The sequence below is a fragment of the Salvia hispanica genome, chromosome 2, assembly GCF_023119035.1.
Source record: "Salvia hispanica cultivar TCC Black 2014 chromosome 2, UniMelb_Shisp_WGS_1.0, whole genome shotgun sequence".
NCBI lineage: Eukaryota > Viridiplantae > Streptophyta > Magnoliopsida > Lamiales > Lamiaceae > Salvia > Salvia hispanica.
Genome location: NC_062966.1, coordinates 36,572,324 through 36,594,279, shown reverse-complemented (window position 1 = coordinate 36,594,279; position 21,956 = coordinate 36,572,324). Strand labels below are relative to the sequence as shown.

Sequence of the window (21,956 nt, the reverse complement as noted above, 5' to 3'; positions counted from 1 at the left end):
CATATGTTGTTGATTATTACTCTGCAATTTTCCCTTCTGATATTAATAGGTACTGTATATATTTTTCATTAAATATTTTCTTATTTTGCAACTTCTTCTGGATGTTTCTCTTAGGATCTCATTGCCACTGCTGGGGCAGACTCGAATGTTGTAGTTTTTGATAGATCATCAGGCCAAGTAGTATCTACTCTCACTGGCCACTCAAAGAAGGTTGGCACTGAACATTGTCTTGTTTGGACTCTTTCATGAAGATGGATAAAAACATTCTTTGGTTCTTCTCTAGGTTACAAGAGTCAAATTTGCTGCAGAAGGTGAATTAGTGGTTACTGGCTCTGCTGATAAGGTAATAGCTACCATGATTTCAGCCTATTTTAATCTCTTTTAATACAGCTTTATATTGGTACAATTTAGCTCATTATTTCTCTCTTGTTTCCCTCCTATTTAATTGTTCTATTACTCTGTGTTTTGTTAGTTGTTAGTTGCTAACTTTCTCTAAGCATTTGATGCAAACTTCTCTCCTTTTAGGTGACTTAACATTACTCAACTCTGGTTATATTATTTGCTCTTATAATTATTTTTATCATAATAATGATTTGAAAGTATGTCAAATACCGTGGGAGAAAATAAAGGTATGTACATGTCTCATATATAAATAGTAAGTTGAAACAGCATCAGAAACAAAATATGATGTTATCATCTGCAAGGTTACTGTCACACCTCAACCCCCAATAACGTATATATGCGATGCAAAAGGCGATTGAGGTGGGAGAATATAACTTTAAGAGGGCGATAGTTGATAACCTAGGTGAGACCGATGTAGCGAGATTGCTCGACAACAAGAGAGCTTGTCATTTGCTGCAAAAAGTAATCGAACACGTTAACGAAGAGGATGTAGATGTTGTGGTTTATGCGTTTTATACTCGGGCACCCCAATTTGTCATGCATCCAAATGGATGTCATGTGCTAAGGGTTAGTAGTATGCCCTCTGTTTTGCAGTCCAATGCCCTATTTTGTTATAAGGATCTAACATAACCATTTACTAGAGAATTGTGAACAAGACCACAAATCGTGAAGCTGTGAATGAATCATAAGGGCTGCCATTAATGCTTCCACAGGCCTAGCTGCCTCCATAAATGAGAACTACCTTCTAAAGGTATTGTCAATTTATTATTCTGTAACAAATTAAGTCTGGCGTCTGTCCGGGAATTCCATTTTATATGACCTGAAGGTCCCATCCCTTTGTACATGTATATATACGACATGAATGTCCATTGCCATTGTATAATATGACCCGAGGTCCCATTGTCATTGTATAAATATATATGACCCGGATGTCCATTGTAATTGTATATGACCCGGAGGATATGACCCGGAGGTCCGTTGTCATTGTATATGACCCAGAGGTCCATTGTCATTGTATATATGACCCGTAGGTCCATTGCCATTGATTTCAGACCTAGATTAGACTGTCCCAGATCCTCTTAATCCAATTATTCAAATGATTCCAATATATACCACATATCCATTATCAATCACATATCCATATCATATTCCATCATTAATATCAAATACTTAACACTTAATCATATTAAGTTCACATCATATAATTTAATTATTCATTTTAATCAAACACTGCAATACACCACATAATACATAGTAATACAAATTTTACGAATGGAGTTACACACATCTGATTATGAGATTTTATTCTAGCCTCTAACTTCCTTTCTAACTTCACAATTCTTGATTTTTCTCACTTACAATTCTTGATTAAATCTCAGTGAATGCTCGACGACATATTTATTTAAGTAATATATATTCTGGAATGATGTTATATCCTCCTAATATGTTATGACTTAATTACTTGCCTTGGGCTAAAGTAAAATAGGCTCGTAGTGAAGGCGACAATAATCTATACATTTGCGCTATCTCATTCATAAAAAACTAGATCGAAAAACCCTAATTTAATGTAGTTATGCAGTTCTACAATAAAAAGTGCATACTCATATTTTTAATATTTATACTCTTGACAAATGTGAAGCTAGTTATTATAAATATTGTCATCTCATCTATAATAGTACAACTCAGAAATATTTATATTCTTGACAAATATGAAGCTAGTTATTATCAATATTATCATCCCATCTATGATATTACAAATCAAGTCTATATATATTAAAATACGTTGATTTGCTATATTTATCAAATACTATTTTTATGTAATTAATTAATATATCTAATGACAATATAAATATTCAATAAAATATGTAAATATATAAAATATATGTGCTTGGTTCATGGATGTCACAGTTAGATGATTAATATAGAATCACACATGAAATACCATACTTAAAGAAGTATGAGATCATGATTAAGGAAACATAAATTAGGAATAAGGAGAGAAAAACAGTTCCTTCAAAGTGTATACCACATGATTACAGGAGGTTAACAAAAAAAAACGCAACGCATCTATTAACTTTAAAAAAAACAAAATTTTATCAATAAAAGAAGTCCATTCAATAAACCAAGAAATAATCAATAAAAACAATTCATTCAGTAAACCAAACAAGCTCGAAATATTGGCAGAAAAAAATCATATAGCCCACTTAGATAAATACTATGGGATATCTTCAATATATACTCACCACTATTAATCCTGTTTATCGCCATCCATTAAGGAGCAAACGCCATCTTACGATTATTTTCTGATAAAATAAATAAATTTTAAAATCCTGTTTATCCTTATTTTAAAGAAGAAGAAATTAAATGGGCCTGGTCCAATTTGATTGATGTTTTCAACAGCCTACTTAGACAAATACTATGGGATAAATATTAATGGTAAATCAAATAGGCCAGGCCTAATTTGATCGATATCTTCAACGGCCCAATTAAATTATTATGGGATAATTGTGTATTGGTGTTACTTATTGCTTTGTTTTACAGGTAGTTTTATTATATCTGGAAACTAGGATTCTCTACTACTATCAAATCTAAGGGGATTTTACCGTGTTTCATGTTAGGCGAACATACACGACAAGGAATTTCGCTACCTCAGGACTGTTATAATTACGACCGTAGTTCACCAACTGTCTTGACCTTCCGGCATTGGCAAGAGTAAACCCTCATACATACATTTAAATAAAAAAAAAAGTATTTCTTGTGCATGTGTTGCTAGAAAATATATAGAGCGCGAGACAACTCTCTCTACGGAACTAGACAAAATAACCTCGTAACTTAAGGCAAAGGGGTTCTTCCTTAGAAAAGGGGTCGCAGAATCGCAGTGACAGAGCACGGGGCAGTGAGGCTGTTGCTGCATCAGTTCAGCTAAGTTCGTCGAACAACTAAACCTGATTACTCTAAATTAAGCATCTAATATAACTCTGCTTTGTCAATTGCAGCTCTTAGAGCATCTGCACCAAGGCTGTTCAGAACCTGCATAAAAAGATAACCTAATTTGAGGACATTTTATACCTAAGAAAGAGGTTGATCATTACTAAAAATGGGACTCTGGAAACGAATATCGTTTAAAACGCTAGTAATCAAACCTCGTTTGCATCTTTGAACGAGCTGCTCTCATCTTTCCTAGGCCAATGCACACGCCAGCATCTAATGGAAAGCAAAAGAAACGTAGAAATCAGCGAAAAAGATAGCCTTTTTTTAATGTTTTTTAAACGTGACACGATGCAAGGAAATACAACGTTTGATGAGGCAAGATCATGCCCTAATATAACCTTTCTTTCCCAAGACGACGAGCAAGCTCTTCAGCTAAAGCCTGGCCCGGTGTATCGCCATCAGTTGCCAGGATTATACGAGACACCTGAAAGAAAGATCAAGAAATGCAAAAATCTCATGTTCATGCAAATTTAAGTATGCTATTATTGTTACTCTCGTTGTTTTAGAATATCTCAAACCTTTTCGAAATAGTTTATGCAGTTCCACAAGTATTGAAAGGCAGTGTCCTGATGTAACGAAAACACAACGATACAAGTGAATTTACTATAAAGGCCCCCGTTAAAGAAGAATAATTTCAATATTGATAGTAACCTTTTCTTTTGATGGTATTTTATTGACTGAAACTGTCTGTGGTGCACCGCCAGGAACACTGACACAATTGCAATAACCAGCTTCTTCGATTGATAGCTTGTCTATTTCGCCTTCAACCTGTGAACAGAAAGGAGAGGGCAGAGTAGTGAAAATAAGCAGATAACAATAGAGAACATTAAGTAATCAAGTGCATACAATAATGATCTCGTCTGCATCCACAATGTCATCGATCCCATATAACATCTTCTCTGTATTTCTCCCCTGAAAATTCATGGCAAATATTAACTAACAATTTACTATTCATTGGCGAAAGCAAGAAGTCAGCGCATTGGATTTAAACGAGAGTACCTGCCAGAACCTTTTATCAAGAGTACGGTATTTGCAGCCAACATGCTGTCCATTTCGTCTATAAGGAAAAGCAATGATTTTCTGCATTGAAGAGAACACACTTAGTATTCCTTAACACATTGAATTACCTCGATAAAAATGCAAAGAGATTGTTATCGACATCATCAAACAAGATATAAGAATCTCCACCACCAAGATAGTTGAAATCAAGACTAAGAAGTTTATAAGTTTCACTCGATTTAGTAATATACGATGGAATGAGTTAATTGTAAAAGTGGCTTCTTACCTTACCACCAACAACTTGCATGACATTATTCCTCTGCAGTGTTTCCTTCGATATCATTCTTTCTGCAAAGTATCCAAGCAACTGCACCATACCAAAAGGAAATGTATCATCAATAATCGTGCACGTGTTAACTAAAGTTACAGAGAGCCTAATCTCCACATTTTTCAGATAGCAAAGCTGTGCAGCAAAAAATGACTGTCATACCTCATCATCCAAAGGCTCAAGCCTCAGATTTTCCCGGCTGACACGAGGATTTTCTTTATTGTTGTCTGCAAAGACCTGGAACCAAGGTTACCATCCACAAACGGGAGCACAGCTCAAAAAGAGTAGTTAAGGAGAAGTAATCTAAACCATATATCACGAAACCTGGCCGGCCCATCCACATTGAAGATCAAAACACCTCCATATCGCATGACTCCTGTTTTCGTATATATCAGCAAATGTTCTAAAAAATCAACCAATTTACCATAACTAACCAAAATGCAACTCACCAACTTTGGCTGATGTGAAACGACAGCGTCCTCTGACTCGACCACCCCCCTTTGCACTGATGCAAAGGAAGAATCCATCAACACTAACAGATAACAAGACAGACATAGGCAGAGTTCTGAAAATGGTGAAAATCATATCTTACTCTATGCGACCAACTACACATCTTTTTGATAAAAAAGTGGTACAAGCCTAAGACATTCTCAATCAATTTTAGAGTGATCAAATCGATGAATTATAATAGAACACAGCAACTTATCCAGTAATAGAGATTTATTTTTCCAAAAATATAAGTAAAAATAGAGACAATAAAATACCTTGGGACAATACAAGAGATCAAACTGGCCAGGTGTGCAAGATTCGAACTTTACTCCGAGGGCTTCAATTTTTTGCTTCAATTTAGCTGAATCAGTTTTCTCCACATCCATATCGACTGCTAATTCAACCGATAGAAAAGCCAAGAAATTACAATTAAGAAAGAAAGAGGGGAGAATAAAAAGTGAGTGGAGAAGAATACCTGTTGGGTTGGATAAAGGGGGGTGAGAAAAACATCGAAACCCATTACTTTTTAACGCAATTCCTGAGACGAATTCAGCAGAATAGGGCAAGAAAGTGTTGGGGCATTTCAAAGATAGCAAATTTAGCCAAGGGTTGGAAGCAACGAGGCACGGCGGCGGAGGTGGTGGCCGGTGGAGGAGCGCCGTAGGAGGCATCTCAAGGTTCCGCCTTCGACAATGGTGAATTGAGCATGCAGCTTGCTGAAACACAGTGGAAGAGGATAAAACTTCAGTATTCTTTTTTTTTTCGCATTATTAATTTGGCTAGTTCATAACTCCTATACTATTCTTTTTCTTTTCTTTTTTCGGAGCATCCACAATAGAGGCTAACCGATCGCCGGTCGATCCGCTAGCCTCAGACGGTAGCCAATCGTTAATCGATTCGCTAGCTTCCATTGCGTCAATTTAGGCTAGCCGATTGGCGAGCTCTAGCCGATTTGCTGGCCGATACGCTAGCCGCCATAGTAGGCTCAATTTTGGCTAGCCGGTTGCATTTTTTTAATGTATTCTTTTATGCATTTTTTTATTTATTGCATTTTAATGTATTTTTCATGCATTATTTATTGTATTTTTAATGTATTTTTTTATGATTTTTTTAATTATGTAATTTTTTTTAGGATTTACCCTTTTTTTAGTTTATATAAAATTATTGCATTTTTTAATATATTTTTTAATAAATTAGTGAGGAGTAGAGTGAGGCGGGGGCTCGTGTGTGGAAGCCCGGTTTTTTTTTTAATTATGTAAATTTTTTTAATTAATGTACTTTTTTTAAAAAATGAAATTAATGAATTTTCCCGTATATGTGTCGTAAATTTAATTCCGTATTGTGTGTTTAGTTCTGTAAATGTAGTTGTTTTTTTAATAGTGCTAATGATTATTGCTTGTACAGTTGCTTGTCTTGATGATGTGACGGGAGGAATTTTAGTATGGAGGAGGAGAAATATGCTAGCCTATAGCTGACCTATTTATCATTCTGGATGCTCTTACCTCCCAGTAGTTTTTCATTCATTAAAATACTTTAAAAAAAAATTTAAAAAACGGAGAAAAAAGAAGCTTTTGCAAAAAAACGGTTAATTAATATAGAATTGCAGTCAATTATTGGTAATTATATTTCCTAATAACAAGGAGGTTGTTAGCCGTTACCCTTCCCATAACCTCCACTCTCCATTATCTCTCTCCCTCACTCTGTCTCTCTGACACACAACACACATACATAAAGCTTAACATATTGTTAAGGTTAATTTCTACTGACATAATTCAAAGCTAGTAGAGTGGTAGTTAAAAGACACAATCTTTCCTCAGGTAGTCATTGTTGTCTCTCTCTTTTAAGTTCGCTCACAACAACTTCAATTTTCCCTCCATATTTTCAACAAACAATATTCTTGGCAGATATATTATCCAATTAATGGCGTTGAGCTACTACAATTCCAACTCCAACTCCAATTGGGACTCCTTTGCGCCGGCGGAATTAGGCGTTGCTGAGCAGCTCTTCAACCCCGACGACTTCTTGGTGGACCCCATCGACGCCTTCTGCAACTCTCTCCTCTCCGACGACTTACCTTTCGCCGACGATGGAATTCCCTTCGATTTCGATCATCTCAACTCCAACTACTTCCAACACCAATATACCAATCAGCCCTTTCCCCATTTCCCCAAACGCCAAAAGCTCTGCGATTCTCAGCCATTCTACCAAGACTACTCCATCCCGGAATTCGTGCTTCCTCCGCCGCCGCCGCCAGCGTTTCCGGCGGCGGGTTTCACCATGGGGAGCTGCGAGGGCGTGAGGGTGAAAGAGGAGAGCTTGTCCGCGCAGAGCGTCGCGGCGAGGCAGAGGCGGCGGAGGATCACGGCGAAGACGCAGGAGCTCGGGAAGCTGGTTCCCGGCGGCCAGAAGATGAACACGGCGGAGATGCTGCAGTCCGCCTACAAATACATCAAATTCTTGCAGGCCCAAGTTGGACTACTTGAATTCCTCAAGGTACTACTCCCCCGTTCCCAATTAAGAGTCACACTTTTCCATTTCACACTTTTTCATTTCGGTCCGTCCCCAATTAAGAGTCACATTCCATTTTTAACATAAATAGTAAGTAAGTCAATATATAAGTCAATATAAAAAAATGGGTCTCACGTTCCACTAACTTTTTCAACCTAATTTTTCTTTACATTTCTTAAAACTCGTATCCGGTCAAAGTGTGACTCTTAATCGGGGACGGAGTGAGTATTTTAAATGGACAAAACCAACCATTTTTGTTTAATTCCTAATTAAGACTAACATGATCCATTCTTCTAGAAGGTCAACGAAGAAGAAGAAGCATCAGTTGAAGGTGAAGAAGAAGTGTTCCAGAATCTTCTAGAATCTCCGTTGATTCAAGAGAAGCTATACTCCACTGAGCATTGCTTGATTCCACAGAAGCTGTTGGAAAAGCATCGAATCGACATTTGATGGAAAAGGGATCGTTGATTTTACCAAGCGGTTGTGATTAACCGTTTTTCATTTCTAATTGTTTGAGTTTAGGCTAATCTTGATTAATGCTGTTTTTGTTTTAAGGCAACATCTTCTTGCCTTCTGTTGATTAATTGCTTACAAATTAGGATGTTAGGCTAATTAGGCTCTTTACTTCAGGAAAAAATGCTGTAATTTTTTCTTACTGTAAATTCTCCTGATCCTAACCTTATTGATTGATAAACAATGTGCACTGATTTATTTTATTATAGAGTAATCCCAAATGCAATTGATTGTGCATTTACTACTAGAATTTAATGTGTTTGTTTAAATTCGTCATAAATAAATCTTAAAACCGCAATGAAAAGAATGCACCGTTTATAATCACTTGGCTCGCAATTTATTCAAGATTAATTTTATTTCAAGACGTAGGCTTTCCTAATAATTTATAATCATTCATCGGAATTAGCAAGTTTTCTTGATATTTTGGTTCTTCAAAAAATAACCGACATATTTGACATAGTCAAAGGAAATTAAGCAGTTAATTTTTTGAGTGATTGTAGGAGAGTCTGTTTTAATATTTCTTGGTGCATAATTAATTTAATCAAATTTTTCCTCCACACGAACTAATTTATCTATTTATTTTATAACTTTTTAGTTCCACTATGTCTCGATATTTTGATTTATCAAATTGCATGATCCGTACTTCCATGTAAATCGGAAGAGTCACACTAATATTTAAGAACAAGTTTGCAAATAATAGTACTACTAGTACTCCTACTATATTTTAGTAAAATTAACCCTCACTTACAATTACAATTACAATTACAATACATTGAATAATGAAAAAAATAGTTTATTTGAGACCATAATTTCACTTGGACACCACTAAAATTACCAACTCCATAGAAGTAAAATCTATTATGATCTCAGGGAAGCCTGCAAAGCAAACATCAAGAATTTAGAAACCAATGGAAATGGCTGCAAAAGCTGAAAATGAATGAAGAATACACCATTGCAATGATCAGTGATTACTTTCTCCATTCAGTGTTGATTGAAACTGGGAGCCAATCTTTAATCTTGCATCTCCTTCAACTGATGTCTGAGCCTCATCGTTCCCGAACGACAGCTGCTAGTTTCAAACCCAACTGTAACCTGGTTCTTTGGAGACCTGCTGCCTTCCCATTATATCTCTGACATCTTTAACATCATCCCATCTATCTAATGAGGAATACATATTGGCTAGGAGGGAATATGGGGCAGAGTTACCACTGTCCAAACGGAAAAGCTCGTCTGCAGCCCTTCTTGCCAAGTTCACATTGCCATGAACCCTGCAAGAGCTCAGCAATACCTCCCAAACAATGTGATCATCTTTGTATGGCATATTTTCTATGATTTCTTCAACTTCACTGAACCGGCCAGCACGGCCCAAGGTGTCGACTATGCAAGTGTAGTGATCACTAAGCGGCTCCACATCATATTCTTGCTGCATTGATTTGAACACCTTCAAACCAGTGTCTACTAATCCAGAGTGACTGCAGGCGGTTAAGACAGCAACAAAAGTTATGTGATCTGGTTGAATATTAGCTTTGATCATGTCCCTAAATAGATCAACAGCTTCTTCTCCGCGCCCATTCTGAGCATAACCGTGTATCATCTCATTCCACGTGACTAAATCTTGACACACCATCATATCAAAGAACCGTCTGGCCCCATCTACGTCGCCACACTTGCTGTACATGTCAACCAGAGCAGTTCCGACATAAACATTATTTGAGTGTCCTTCTTTCACTATCAGACCGTGAATCTGCCTCCCTTGTGAGAGAGATGATAGAGACGAGCAACAATTCAGTGCGCTAGCATAAGAAAACTCAGTCGGTAGCATGGCTTCACGTAACATTCGCCTAAAAAAGTTAAAGCCCTCTGCATCCATTGAATTAAGGGATAAACCTGCCAACACTGAATTCCAACACACTATATCATAATTGGGAGCCATGTTGAAGACAGATTTTGCCACTTCTATTTTACTACATTTTGAGTAAACAGCAATCAGTCCACTTGTAACATACAAGTCCATCGAAAGCTCAGCTTTCCACAAGGCAGCATGAATCTGCTTCCCGCCCTCTAAAAGCCCCATGGAAGCACAAGAACTGAGAATTATAGCAAAAGTAGTTCGATCGGGCCTCACTTTTCTAAACTGCATCTCTCTGAAAAGCATCACCGCATCCCTGTGGTATTCGTTCTGGGAATAGCCCGACAGCATAGCATTCCACGAGGCCAAACTTGGCACCGACATACCATTGAAAATTCGAAGCCCCGTTTCAACATCACCACTCCTCAAGCAGGCAGCAAGCATATTAACACACGTCACCTCATCAGGCTCAACCCCACAGCTCTGCATTCTCTCCATACACTCGATCGCCCTCTGCAAATCGTATCCCTTGGCATATCCTGCGATCATGACATTCCACGAAACAACACTGACTTGAGACATACTGTTGAACAACATCTCTGCACAGTCCATACATCCAAGCTTTGCATACATGTTAAGCAACGAGTTGTTCAAGTGCAAATCTCCCAAGAAACTAACTTTAACAAGAAGCCCGTGTACCTGTGCTCCATGCATCATATGCCTTTTCCCTTCGTTGCCATCATCATCTACACCAAATTCACATTTGGAACAAACACTCAACACACTTGAAAGAGACACACAATCTATGATCCTCTCTCGATGCATCAATCTAAACATATCAAACGCTTCATCCACGCGATCAGCTCCTACCAACCCCTCCATCATTGCAGTGAACGACACCTCATTATGCTCCGGCAAGTCCCCAAACACCATAACCGCATCTTCTATAGAAACACACTTCATATACATTCCCAACAAAGCATTCCCGACATACAAATTCGCGTTGAGTCCGAGCTTCGTAGCAAGTCCATGGCACTCCCTCCCACACTCCAATTTGCCCAAACCCCCACAAGCACTCAATACACTGGCCAACGTGAAGCGGGTGGGCACGAAATAATTCAACCTCATCGCGTAGTAACCCGCCAAAGCCTTATCCTCAAGACCATTTCTTGACAGCATACTAATAATCAAGTTCCAAGAAACTGCATTCCTCTCCGGCATTTGATCAAACACTTCAAACGCATTACCGACATCATTTAATTTGCAGTAAGAATCTAAAATAGCGTGGTAGGAGAAAATGTTTCTGTGAGGCATTTGGTCGAACAGGCGGCGGCCGGCCTGGGTGTGGCCGCATTTTGAGTATAGCTCAATCAGGCGATTCACCAGAAAAGTATTAGAAAATTGGTAGGTGCGAAAAATCTGAGCTTGGATGGTTTTTCCTGCCTTGTAAGCTTTATTATCTATGCAATTTTGCAGCAAATTCGCTAACGAAACTGAGGCATTTCTGCTTTGCATTTCTAACAAATTGGCGGAATTCCATTTAATCATCATTTTTAAATTGAAAAAATGGATTGGGCCGTAAAATAAGCCCAATATTGTCCATACAATTTTCTAATGGTACAACAGAATGAAGCCATAAAAAAGGATGTACCATCACTTACTGCACAGAACCCTAATTCCCCAAATCTCCCCATCATCGTCACCGCACAAATCAATTTTGCCGAGAGCTGGAATTAGTAAGCTGAACTGTATCCAGATGGACGGCGGTGGAGTGGACTCCGACGGACGCGCATTCACTAGCGCGGAGGAGATGTGGCGGGAAGCGGTGGGGGACGGCGACCCCCTCAAGAAATCGCAGTGGTATTCGGAAGGCGTCGGCTACTGGCAGGTCAGTGAGCTGTGCTTGAGATAGAAGAAAAATGGAAGGCTACTTGTGCAATTATTTTGTTTAGTTGATGAAAAATGTGAGCTTTGTTTGATTTATTTGGAAGAGAAGGGTGTGGAGGCGACGGTGGATGGAGTGCTGGGAGGGTACGGACATGTGAATAAACCTGATATAGAATGTAGTGAGGCATTTTTGAACTCGATTTTGGCGGAACGATTTCCTGATGCTGCCAAAGGAAGACGTCTTGTTACTCTTGGTATTATTTCCTACTCTTCCAAGAATAGTAGCATAGAGTGAAAAAAGCTTGAATTTTTATGAATGCGTTGCAAAGTTGTTAGTAGTTAGTTACAGAAACGGCTATTGATCCATCCACGTAAATTGGTAAATTAGTTTGAATTATGTGTTATAATGGAAGCAGCTAAAAATTCTATGATTTGTATTCCCAAAGATTTTGTTGTGAGGATTGCTTGAGTTTGTTGGAGGTTTGATTTTTTATTTTGTACCTGCAGATTGTGGCTCTGGGATTGGCAGGGTCACCAAGAATCTTCTTATTAGATATTTTAATGAGGTGATCTTTCCACTCTTACTTGCATCTTCTCTTCTGCTCGCCACTTTGTGCCTTTCTCAGTTGTAGTTGCATATAACACATACTGAAGGCTAAAATCTTTGATGTCTTGACATTGTTGTGAAAATGCTATGTTTCAATCCAGGTTGACCTTCTAGAGCCTGTTTCTCATTTTCTAGATACTGCTCGGGAAAATTTGGCTCCAGAAAACTTGATGGTCACAGATGATCATAAGGCTGTGAACTTCTTCTGTGTTCCTCTTCAGGCAAGATATAATTTGCCTTTAGTTTCTCATATCGTTTAGTTAGTCTTCAGTTTAGAAATGCATGATTTATATGGAGATAAAACATATAATCCGGTGGAAAATGGTAATGCCATGGTTGTGAAACTTATTAGCTTATTGTGATTAGTGATACATATTGTATAATTATCGGGAACTCTAATACTCTCTCTATGCATTTTTTGGTATCCTTTATATAGTTTTGGATGCCCTTGTTTTACTTTATGATGTGAACTTTTCTCGGTTGATAGCCCATATCAATACAACCTTGTTTCTTTTTCTTAACATGAAAATAGTACATTCTTTGTTTGCTGAGCTTTTTCCACGTCTTATTTTAGGAATTTACTCCTGAGGCAGAAAGGTACGACATTATATGGATCCAATGGTGTATTGGGCATCTTTCAGATGATGACCTTGTGTCATTCTTTGACAGAGCTAAGGTAAATAGACTAATTGTTCCCCTCTCATTAAACAATATTAATTGGTCTTCCTAGTGCTAAACTATTTCTGTCGTAATTGAGTGTAAGTAATCATCTCATCTGTCCGTTTCAAAAGGTCTCTCACGATCATTTATACTGGCAATGACCATTTAGATTTACCCTTTCCTAATTTTTCTTGAATCTTTTAGGCTAAGTAGCTTTGTCGTTTAACCTAGTGTGCTTACATATACGAGCATGCGTCTTAATATCTTCAAAGCTTGAAATTTAACTCCAGCCAGAATTGGAATAATTATTCCATATTATGCAGATTATCTTATCCGAGAATACAAGTTTATGTCTAAAACATGATTAGTTATAAAATAATTTCATGTATCTGTAGCCTATTATTTGAACTTCGTTTATCATTATCTGATGTTTTATCAATGGAATGTACAGGGTGGTCTTAAACAGGGCGGCCTATTTATTTTGAAGGAGAACATTGCAAGGAGTGGTAAGGATTCAATCTATCAATATTCCTGCTTTCCGGATACACGCTTATAATCTTAACATATGAAACAGCTAGTTTCATCGCCATTTCTACAGTGAATCTGATGCCAATTCTCGTTCTGTAGGCTTTGTGTTAGATAACCAAGACAAGAGCATTACAAGATCCGACTCGTACTTCAAGCAGCTCTTTAAAAAATGTGGTCTAAACATTCTCAGAATGAAGGTACATCTGAATTCTAGTCTAGCATCTATGCAATATTTTCCGAATTCACAAACAGGAATTCATTGGAGTTTCGTTCGTACATTTGCTATCAGGATCAAAAGGGATTCCCCGGTGAATTATTTGCTGTAAAGATGTATGCATTAACGACTGATCTGCCGAAGCAAACTAATGATTCGAAATCAAAGAAACATGTCAACAGACCTGGCATCATTAGATAAGAGTGAAGGAATGAGGAAGATGATAATCCATTGCTCAACAAGATATTTTCTATGTAAAACCCCATTAATTTTGTGTGCGCTTTTCACTCACGCTATTATTCTGTTTTGAAGAAGCTCGAAGGAGAATGGGAAATCTTTGTTCATAATTTACTGCCTAGGTTGAAAGAATTAAGTTTTTAAAACCGAATATGTGTTTGTAAAAGGCAAAGTTTGCATTAATCACCTTGCTTAGGTAAAGGCTGATTCTTACCATAAATATAAAATATACTTATATTCATACTTATCAAAAATATATTCTTATATTTTGAATTAAGATCTAAATTGAACTTTTTTATTTTGCAGAACTTATGCTTAAGCAAACTGCTGCTTCAGATTTCTTAACAAACTCTCCTACAATTATCACTATTCAAAATTAAGTTCTTAACAGACTCTCCTACAATTACTCTCCAAACTTAAGTGATTCTGCAAATTTTTTAGTTAAAGATTATTAAGAAGTGGAAATGCCCTTGTTTAATATTACTCCATATGCAAAACCCAAATCCCAGAATAAATGTTCATAAATAGCACATTCCTTCTCATTGCAGTGTTAATGTTTTGCTTACGAAGAACTTAAACAAAACAGTAAATTTAAGAATGAAACAATGGAAACTCTTTTCACATGAGAATATGTGCAGAAGACACAAGAAAAGGGAGTGGACAACAAACTCTCCTACTAGTGATTCAACTAAAAAAGATTCCGGATAACAACAGCTCGAACATCATTATAGACTTAATGGGAGTTTCTTCTCGAAGAGTTTCTCTAAGCTCGTGAGTAGTGTTTTTTCTTCAGCTGACAATTGGTCCTGCTCATCAATGGATAGGATAGCAGTGAGTGAGGATTACCTCTTGATGGAAATCTAGTAGAGAGTAATATCAGTCAGATGTACAAACCAAGTAGTATTCTCGGAGTGCCTCAGCTGATTTTCTAGAGATCTTGCTTACAAGCTCGTCCTCCGTCTTAAAATGTCTCCCAAACATTCTCTCTTGCTTTTCAGGGATGCTACCAATTATCTGCAACAATAATAATCATCTAATCTAAGTACAAATAACATCCAAAGATTTTATCAACTTCAATATCTTATACCTTAATGGACACCTCTTGACCTTTCTTAGCACAATCAAGAGGCTTGTGATTATATTCAATAGACGCTACCCGACCAATTTCCACAAATTCTCTTTTGGGGAAACATATAGGTGTTCCAATCTGTATCATGGAAGAATGCACAAACATGAACACATTATAAGAGAACTGGTTAAGTATAAGCATTTAACACATATCAAACTGCCACAACTTCTCTAGAGCCAAATACTGTGTATTAATTTACCTTATAGTGCCGTCAACGACATGAACCCCTAAGGAAAATGGATAGGTCTTGCTGATAACACAGTCCCGCGCGATCTTGAGGACACAAGGGAAAACTGCTTCCTTCGCAGCTTCCCTCATCTTTTCCTCCTTAAGTTTGTCTATGTAAGCCTTGAATTGATCGAAAAGGTGATATATAATGTTGGCACTGAAAATTTTTACGCCATGTTCCTCAGCATGTTCCCGAGCCTCTGTTGTTACTTTAACATCAAAAGCTAGTATAGTCCCATATTCCTTTTTCTTATCACGCATGGCAATCACCTTCTTCACATCCTTCATGTGTACTGGACCAATACTTATAGCACCGACGGGTATGTTAACTGCCGGAGTCTCCAAAAAGTCCAGCAATGCTTCTAAAGAAAGGGGGACAAGTATTAGCCAATGCAACAGAAGAAACAAATCAATCACATCACAGTTACCTGTGCAGCAATCTTAATACACTGAGCAGCCTTGATTTCTTTGTGCTGCAAATACTTTCCCTGTAAAGAAATAAAGGGAATGTTAAATTCAATCTGTAATGGGAATACTTGCATGCAAAAAAAGGTAGCTTAGTACCAATAGAGTATGAAGTTTCACCTTGACTGGGTGGGGCGTTAGCAACGCTCTAATTGAGGTTTCAATTGCTCCCTGCACCGAAAAAGCCAGTAGAATGCTTGAGAGTAACTTCTCCAAAAAATTGAAATGAAACAGGGAATGCATACCTGCATGCTACCAACAACTATTTTATCTCCTTCATGAAGCACACCATTTACTAGTACCACATCAATGGTGGTCCCATGTCCTTCAACCACCTTAACATCCAAAACAGTACACTGTGGCAAAGTTTGAGGGTAAATGATGAGAATTCCCATTGGAGTATCATTCTCATTCTAAAGCAGTAGTAGTATGTAAGGGAACACACCTGCACTTTCTCTCTATATGTAAGCCTTTTAACCATTGTCTTTTGAGCCCATTTGACCAGCAGTAACAATAGATCTGGGATGCCCTCGCCACTGTTTGACAATCACCAACAAGCCAAAAATTATAGCCTCGTGCGAGAGAAATCAATAAACAGTAAACCAGATAGAAAAACCTTGTGGCACTTGTTGGTACGATGTTATACGTTTCCCCCATTTCTTTGTTCTTATAATACAACTCAGCATTAACACCCTGCTCCTTAAACTCATAGATAATCTGTAGCAGAAAACTGCATTAGACAAGAACGAAACTGGTGCTGGGACAGTGAGACTTATACAAGATAAGATAAGAGATAAATATGACCTGATCTAGCCTCATGTTAAATTCACTCTTGACATCTTCTGATTGTTTCTTGATTGCCTTTCCTATTGGTGCATTAGGGCAAGTCTTCCACCCATAAAGTCTGTCCACCTATGAAATTACACAATGAAAATAAACAGCGGAACAGCATAGGTACGAAGACAAGCTGACTCACTTGGTTCAAGGCAATTACAAAGTCTGTATTTCCCCTTTTCAAAAGATTGAGTGACTCAATTGTCTGTGGTTGCAACCCATGCATCATATCAACAACCAAAACGGCAAGATCACATAACGCTGATCCTCTAGAGCGCAATTTGTTGAAGCATTCGTGCCCAGGGGTATCGATCACTAACAAACCTGGGACACTGAGCTTTGCATCGGCTTTCAGCTCCTTTGTTCTCTCACGTATACTCTCAGCAAGGAAATAGGTTGCTCCAATTTTCTGTGTAATCCCACCTGCCTCACTTTCTTGGATGTGTGTACCTCTAATACAATCCAGCAACTTTGTTTTTCCAGCATTGACATGGCCCATGATACAACATATAGGAGACCGAAGGCATTGTCCATTTTCAACATCAGCAGCTTCTGCCACAGACTTCTTTTGAACATCCACATTCTCCAATTTTGGTGAAGTTGCTTTCTCATCCAAGCAAACTGATTCAGGTTCTGAATCAACTTGTTCATCATCAAATCCACTTTTTCCTGGCAATTTCAAGTCAGCTTCATCCCAACTTTTGGCATCCCACTCTTCTTCTTTTTCACCATCAGCTCCATTGTCTTCAATTTCAACTTGTATATTCAGAGACTCCACTTCCTTAGCATTCTCTGCTTCAACAGAAGCCAGCTCCGACACAACGCCTTGTTGGGTCTCTTTTGCATTTGTGGCCTCATCATTTTCTTGTATGGCTGCTCCATTAGGTTGGTTTTGAGGCTTGGGTTTTTTCTTGCGGTACAGAGGTCTCTTGGCAGGTGTGGGTAGATCGAATTTTGCATTAGCTAGTATTTGCTTTCTCATTGCCTCCAATCTCTTAGCCTCTTCTTTATGCTTCCCCGTAAGGACCTTTCCCTGCTGTTTTTTCTTGAGGAGCTTCTCCTTCTTCAAGCGTTTTTTCTCTTCAGCTAATCTTTCCAGTTCTTCTTGTTTAAGCCTTTCCTCTTCTTCTTTCCTCAACTTGTCTTCTTCTTCGCGTTTTTTCCTCTCTTCTGCCTCCTTTAGTTTAGCAAGTCTCTCCTGTATCTCCCTGACATGCTTCGAGACTTTCTTACCAATCACTTTACTATTCACCTCATTTTTGGCTTCTTCTTCCTTGTTCTTTTTCTTCTTCTTCTTCTTCGTCAATGTTACAGTCTCAACCTCTTCAGCCCCCTCTTGTTCGGCAGGTTGGTTCTGTAACTTCTCCTCCGGAGGAGCTGCAGTAGAATCTTGAACATGTTTATAAACAGGAGGTCCAGCACCAAGGTCTTGTTCTTCTTCTTCTTGAAGAACTTTCCCCATCGGATTGTTTTCCCCAGTTTGATACGACGTGTATCCACGGGGGCAATGCAAAGAGGATCAGTCACCAATTCTAAATGCGCAGCGGTCTAACCAAAACCTATTTTCAACATCAACGTTCAGCTTCACCGCCCAAAAACAGATTCATAATAATCAGATAAAAACAAATTTCACAAACAATCATGAATCAATCACTCTAAGCCATGTCATCTATTTTAAACTATTTTACTGGAGTAGTATTTTTCATAATACACTTAGCCATAATTCAGCCATGTCATCTATTTGAAATGTGTACACCACAATGTTGCATGCATGGGCTGTGTGCGTCTAGACCATTAGAAGCATGCATGCAACGTATCAGCTACATGAGTGTATGCGTTGACACTTATGTGGATTATGCATTTTTAATAAGCTGTGGAGATCAATAAAGAGCACGTGTTTCATCCGAATGTGCATGAGTGAGGTGGCAGATGAGCTGGCAGAGAAGGCGTGTGATGCATGGGCAAACAGGGTATAAAAGGGGACCACGCCACCTTCATTTTGTGTGTGTTGTGTGATTGTTCATGTGTTTTAGATCGTGGATCTGAAGCATTGTATCGCGTTTATTGCTTTCTCGTTGTTGCTTTGTTATCATTCCTATTTTCGTAATACAATTCCTCATTGATTGCGTCATTGCTTTGATTTCGCTGCATAATCTGAGTAATTGTTGTGGCTGGTGAGTTCGGTTCATAATTGGGAAATCACGAGCGAAGTTCGTATCACACAACAACATATTACAAATAGTAGGTGAATGAGAAGGAAGAAGAACATGCTGTTGAACATGAAATTTAAGAAATTGATATTTAAGGATAAAGTAGAGAGATATGAAAGTATGCTAACAAAGTTGAAATTATGGCCAATCTTTGATACTTGTGTACATTTTTCGTGTAATCATCTCAAACAACATAACTAACAATAGTAATTTCCCTCTTATGAATTATGATCACCAAAAAATTGGCACCAAACAAGAAATTGAAGCATAGCCAATCGAGAAAATGTAAAAACAATGCAACACGACAAATTAAAAAAAATGTGAAACGTAGCAATGTAATTCACTGAATCAAAAGAAATTTTATAAAATCAACAATGCCAAAAAAATGGCTAACAAATTCAAAACCACCTGAATTCCAGCGCCGGCGACTCCCGCTCTTCTTTCTTCTTCCTCTTCTTCTTAAGGCTGGCGCCGTAGCTCTCCCAAAAGAGCAGGAGGGGGATGTGGTGGCCGCGGTGGCGGCGGCGGCGGTGGTGAGAGTTTTCCTTGTTAATTGGCTTCAAGAAGAGATTGACATGTGTTAATATATTTATAGTACTTAAAGGAAATAATATAAGGTAAATATTCTTTCTGAAGAAGTAATGTATAAGGTAAATTGAAAAAATTACTTATAACAAAAATAATTACCATATTTATCTTTTATGTAGAAAAGAGGTAAATATATCTTTTTAAAATTTATAAAAATATTATCATACTTTCTCAAATACATTTCTCATTGTTGAAGGAGCTTTTATAGAGAATAGATTTCATATCATAGTCGCATTCATATTCGTACTCCCTGAAAACATTGGTTTCAAGACATAGTATATTAATTATTAAATGGAGATATTTTTGCTATTTTTTTTTAACTTTGTTGCTTTGGAGGGTGTTTTGTTTAATGACTCTATCTCTACTCATATTCGCAACTCATAACTTACATATGTACGATAGTAAACATTCAATAAAAGAATCCGAACGATATTTTAAGCATGCAAAGTTTTACACATTCTCGATTTCTATCTATGAAAAAAAAACAGATTATACCAACGGGTGGCAGTGCAGAGCTGTGGTGATCATGAGGTCACATGTTCAAACCCCGTCATCCGCTTGGAGACTTTCGGCCTTAATCCGCAAACCCGGTCGAGCAGGATTAGTCGGATTCGTTCGATATACTTGTGGTTAAAAAAAAAAAAAAAAAAAAAAAAAAAAAAAAAAAAAAAAAAAAAAAACAGACAACAAAAGCATTATTGAAAAGAATCCACTTGAAAAAGCAAAATATTAATTTTGGTCAAATAACTTTTAAAATCGGTAGTGAAAACTATAGATTTGAATATAATTTTTCAAGTTTACCATGGGTCTAGTTTTGGCTAAATTGTATTCTATGTAACATCCAAAATATTCTATGTGAATGAGACTGTCAATAAATTTTACTTCATACTAATACACTTAGCACATAATTCAGCCATGTCATATTTGAAATGTGTACACCACAACAACATATTACAAATACTACTCAGGTAGCCATAATATTTCATTACACAAAAGAAAGAAATGAGAAGGAATAAGAACATATAAAAATGACACAAGTATTCTAAAATTTGCAAAAGTTTTTTCGATAATACTATTTGAATATTATTAGGACTTAGTTCATGAACTTTTAGTTCTAATACTACTATTTCACATTAGGGCTTGTAAATATTAGAGAGACAAAATCGAGGGACTAAAATTTCAATTTCGTATGTCGTAATGACACTCACTGATCATTGAAATGATTTATTCTTCATTCATTTTCAGCTTCTGCAGCCATTTTACACTGGTTTCTAAATTCTTGATGTAAGATCATAATAGATTTTACTTCTATGGAGTTGGTAATTTTAGTGGTGTCTAAGTAAAATTTTGGTAGTTGTAAAGCTAAAACTCATAGTATAAAATTATTATACAACTTGCTAAAATTATGGTATTGTACTATAAGTGAGGGTTAATTTTACTAAAATTATTATTTGCAAACTCGCTAGTAAATAATGGAGTATTTCAAAAAGATGCAACTTGGTGGATACATTACTTAGCTAGACTTTAGTCTAACTCTTCCGATTTACATATGCAAGTTGATAAATCTAATATCAATACATTATGGAAATAAAAATAAAATTGTTTTCTAGATATTTTAGGAGATCTTCTTTGTATTAGAGATATTATTTAAGAAAATATATAGATTTTTATAAATCTAGATATTTAGAAAATAAAAGAATTAAGTAGAGAATTCTAGGATGAGTTAGGAATGTCTATAAATATGGAGAGTTGTACCATTTTATAGAAATTGAGAAGTTTGAGAAATAAAGAGTTTCTTAGTTTGCCGTCTTCCAAGGACCTATGCTCAATAAGAGCAGTGTCGATAATTAGAGTATCAAGTTGAAAGCAAAAATGGCATTGGCTCTCCAAAAGTTAGACGCATATAAGATCCTTTAATACTTAAAAATATTAGACCAAGAACTAGTACATGAATAACGTATTGGCATTGGCTCTCCAAAAGTTAGACGCAAATAAAATCCTTCAATACTTAAAATATAAGACCAAGAACTAGCACATGAATAACTTATTCCTCAACTTAAGAGTTTATGCCCTTTCAGTTCACTTCAAACCATTCGAAATCGTTCGAAGTACCACATTCATTTAATATAAACTCTTCAATACAAGAACATAATGAAAGCAGACCAGCAAAAGCTCAGGTGCAACCGAATAGCATTTGTCCTCGTAGTAATAGATGAAGATGATGTTATCACACGCACATATTAAGGACAGTACCTTCGAAAATGATCTACTATTGTCTTAATTTTTAATT

The 21,956-nt window shown here is 37.1% G+C and overlaps 5 protein-coding genes across 6 annotated transcripts; 2 read left to right on the top strand and 3 right to left on the bottom strand.

The window, feature by feature from the left end:
* Positions 1-3,078: 3,078 nt before the first annotated feature.
* Positions 3,079-5,973, bottom strand: LOC125203836 (primase homolog protein-like). 2 transcript variants are annotated; one of them, XM_048102313.1, is made up of 13 exons: positions 5,685-5,973; positions 5,485-5,603; positions 5,170-5,225; positions 5,045-5,096; positions 4,883-4,957; positions 4,679-4,759; positions 4,393-4,473; positions 4,240-4,305; positions 4,045-4,161; positions 3,912-3,959; positions 3,732-3,817; positions 3,546-3,606; positions 3,079-3,432 (listed from the first exon to the last, which is right to left on the bottom strand). In XM_048102313.1, exons 1-13 carry the CDS (start codon positions 5,878-5,880, stop codon positions 3,370-3,372), a joined length of 1,101 nt encoding a protein of 366 aa, XP_047958270.1. In that variant the 5' UTR covers positions 5,881-5,973; the 3' UTR covers positions 3,079-3,369. The 2 variants fall into 2 exon arrangements, with proteins under 2 accessions (XP_047958270.1, XP_047958271.1); XM_048102314.1 differs by having other exon boundaries at positions 5,485-5,600.
* Positions 5,974-7,129: 1,156 nt separating this feature from the next.
* Positions 7,130-8,171, top strand: LOC125206902 (transcription factor bHLH53-like). Its single transcript, XM_048106117.1, has 2 exons — positions 7,130-7,702; positions 8,018-8,171. The coding sequence occupies exons 1-2, from the start codon at positions 7,130-7,132 to the stop codon at positions 8,165-8,167; spliced, it is 723 nt and encodes a 240-aa protein (XP_047962074.1). The 3' UTR covers positions 8,168-8,171.
* An 809-nt stretch (positions 8,172-8,980) lies between these two features.
* LOC125203391 (pentatricopeptide repeat-containing protein At4g20770) lies at positions 8,981-11,671 on the bottom strand. Its single transcript, XM_048101724.1, has 2 exons — positions 9,203-11,671; positions 8,981-9,106 (listed from the first exon to the last, which is right to left on the bottom strand). Exon 1 carries the CDS (start codon positions 11,628-11,630, stop codon positions 9,306-9,308), a length of 2,325 nt encoding a protein of 774 aa, XP_047957681.1. The 5' UTR covers positions 11,631-11,671; the 3' UTR covers positions 8,981-9,106; positions 9,203-9,305.
* Positions 11,672-11,725: 54 nt separating this feature from the next.
* LOC125203392 (alpha N-terminal protein methyltransferase 1) lies at positions 11,726-14,322 on the top strand. The gene is made up of 8 exons (XM_048101725.1): positions 11,726-11,967; positions 12,076-12,220; positions 12,474-12,532; positions 12,675-12,794; positions 13,148-13,249; positions 13,685-13,739; positions 13,861-13,958; positions 14,051-14,322. The coding sequence occupies exons 1-8, from the start codon at positions 11,836-11,838 to the stop codon at positions 14,174-14,176; spliced, it is 837 nt and encodes a 278-aa protein (XP_047957682.1). The 5' UTR covers positions 11,726-11,835; the 3' UTR covers positions 14,177-14,322.
* A 615-nt stretch (positions 14,323-14,937) lies between these two features.
* On the bottom strand, positions 14,938-18,330 carry LOC125206901 (eukaryotic translation initiation factor 5B-like). Its single transcript, XM_048106116.1, is given in 11 exon segments — positions 14,938-15,018; positions 15,107-15,226; positions 15,300-15,421; positions 15,542-15,997; positions 16,000-16,057; positions 16,155-16,205; positions 16,280-16,390; positions 16,480-16,570; positions 16,651-16,751; positions 16,839-16,946; positions 17,011-18,330. Coding segments are annotated over 11 exon segments (2,619 nt in total).
* Between the last annotated feature and the right edge of the window lie 3,626 nt (positions 18,331-21,956).

Bases quoted from the DNA above. Each gene is read 5' to 3' on its own strand.
- LOC125203836 (XM_048102313.1), bottom strand. From the start codon at position 5,880: ATGCCTCCTACGGCGCTCCTCCACCGGCCACCACCTCCGCCGCCGTGC. The intron at 5,604-5,684 runs GTATTCTTCTCC...CGGTTGAATTAG, and splicing joins CCCTTTATCCAACCCAACAG to CAGTCGATATGGATGTGGAG. The intron at 4,760-4,882 runs GTATGACAGTCA...GGTATGGTGCAG, and splicing joins TTGAGCCTTTGGATGATGAG to TTGCTTGGATACTTTGCAGA.
- LOC125206902 (XM_048106117.1), top strand. From the start codon at position 7,130: ATGGCGTTGAGCTACTACAATTCCAACTCCAACTCCAATTGGGACTCC. The intron at 7,703-8,017 runs GTACTACTCCCC...TTCTTCTAGAAG, and splicing joins GACTACTTGAATTCCTCAAG to GTCAACGAAGAAGAAGAAGC.
- LOC125203391 (XM_048101724.1), bottom strand. From the start codon at position 11,630: ATGATGATTAAATGGAATTCCGCCAATTTGTTAGAAATGCAAAGCAGA.
- LOC125203392 (XM_048101725.1), top strand. From the start codon at position 11,836: ATGGACGGCGGTGGAGTGGACTCCGACGGACGCGCATTCACTAGCGCG. The intron at 12,533-12,674 runs GTGATCTTTCCA...GTTTCAATCCAG, and splicing joins TTATTAGATATTTTAATGAG to GTTGACCTTCTAGAGCCTGT. The intron at 13,250-13,684 runs GTAAATAGACTA...TGGAATGTACAG, and splicing joins CATTCTTTGACAGAGCTAAG to GGTGGTCTTAAACAGGGCGG.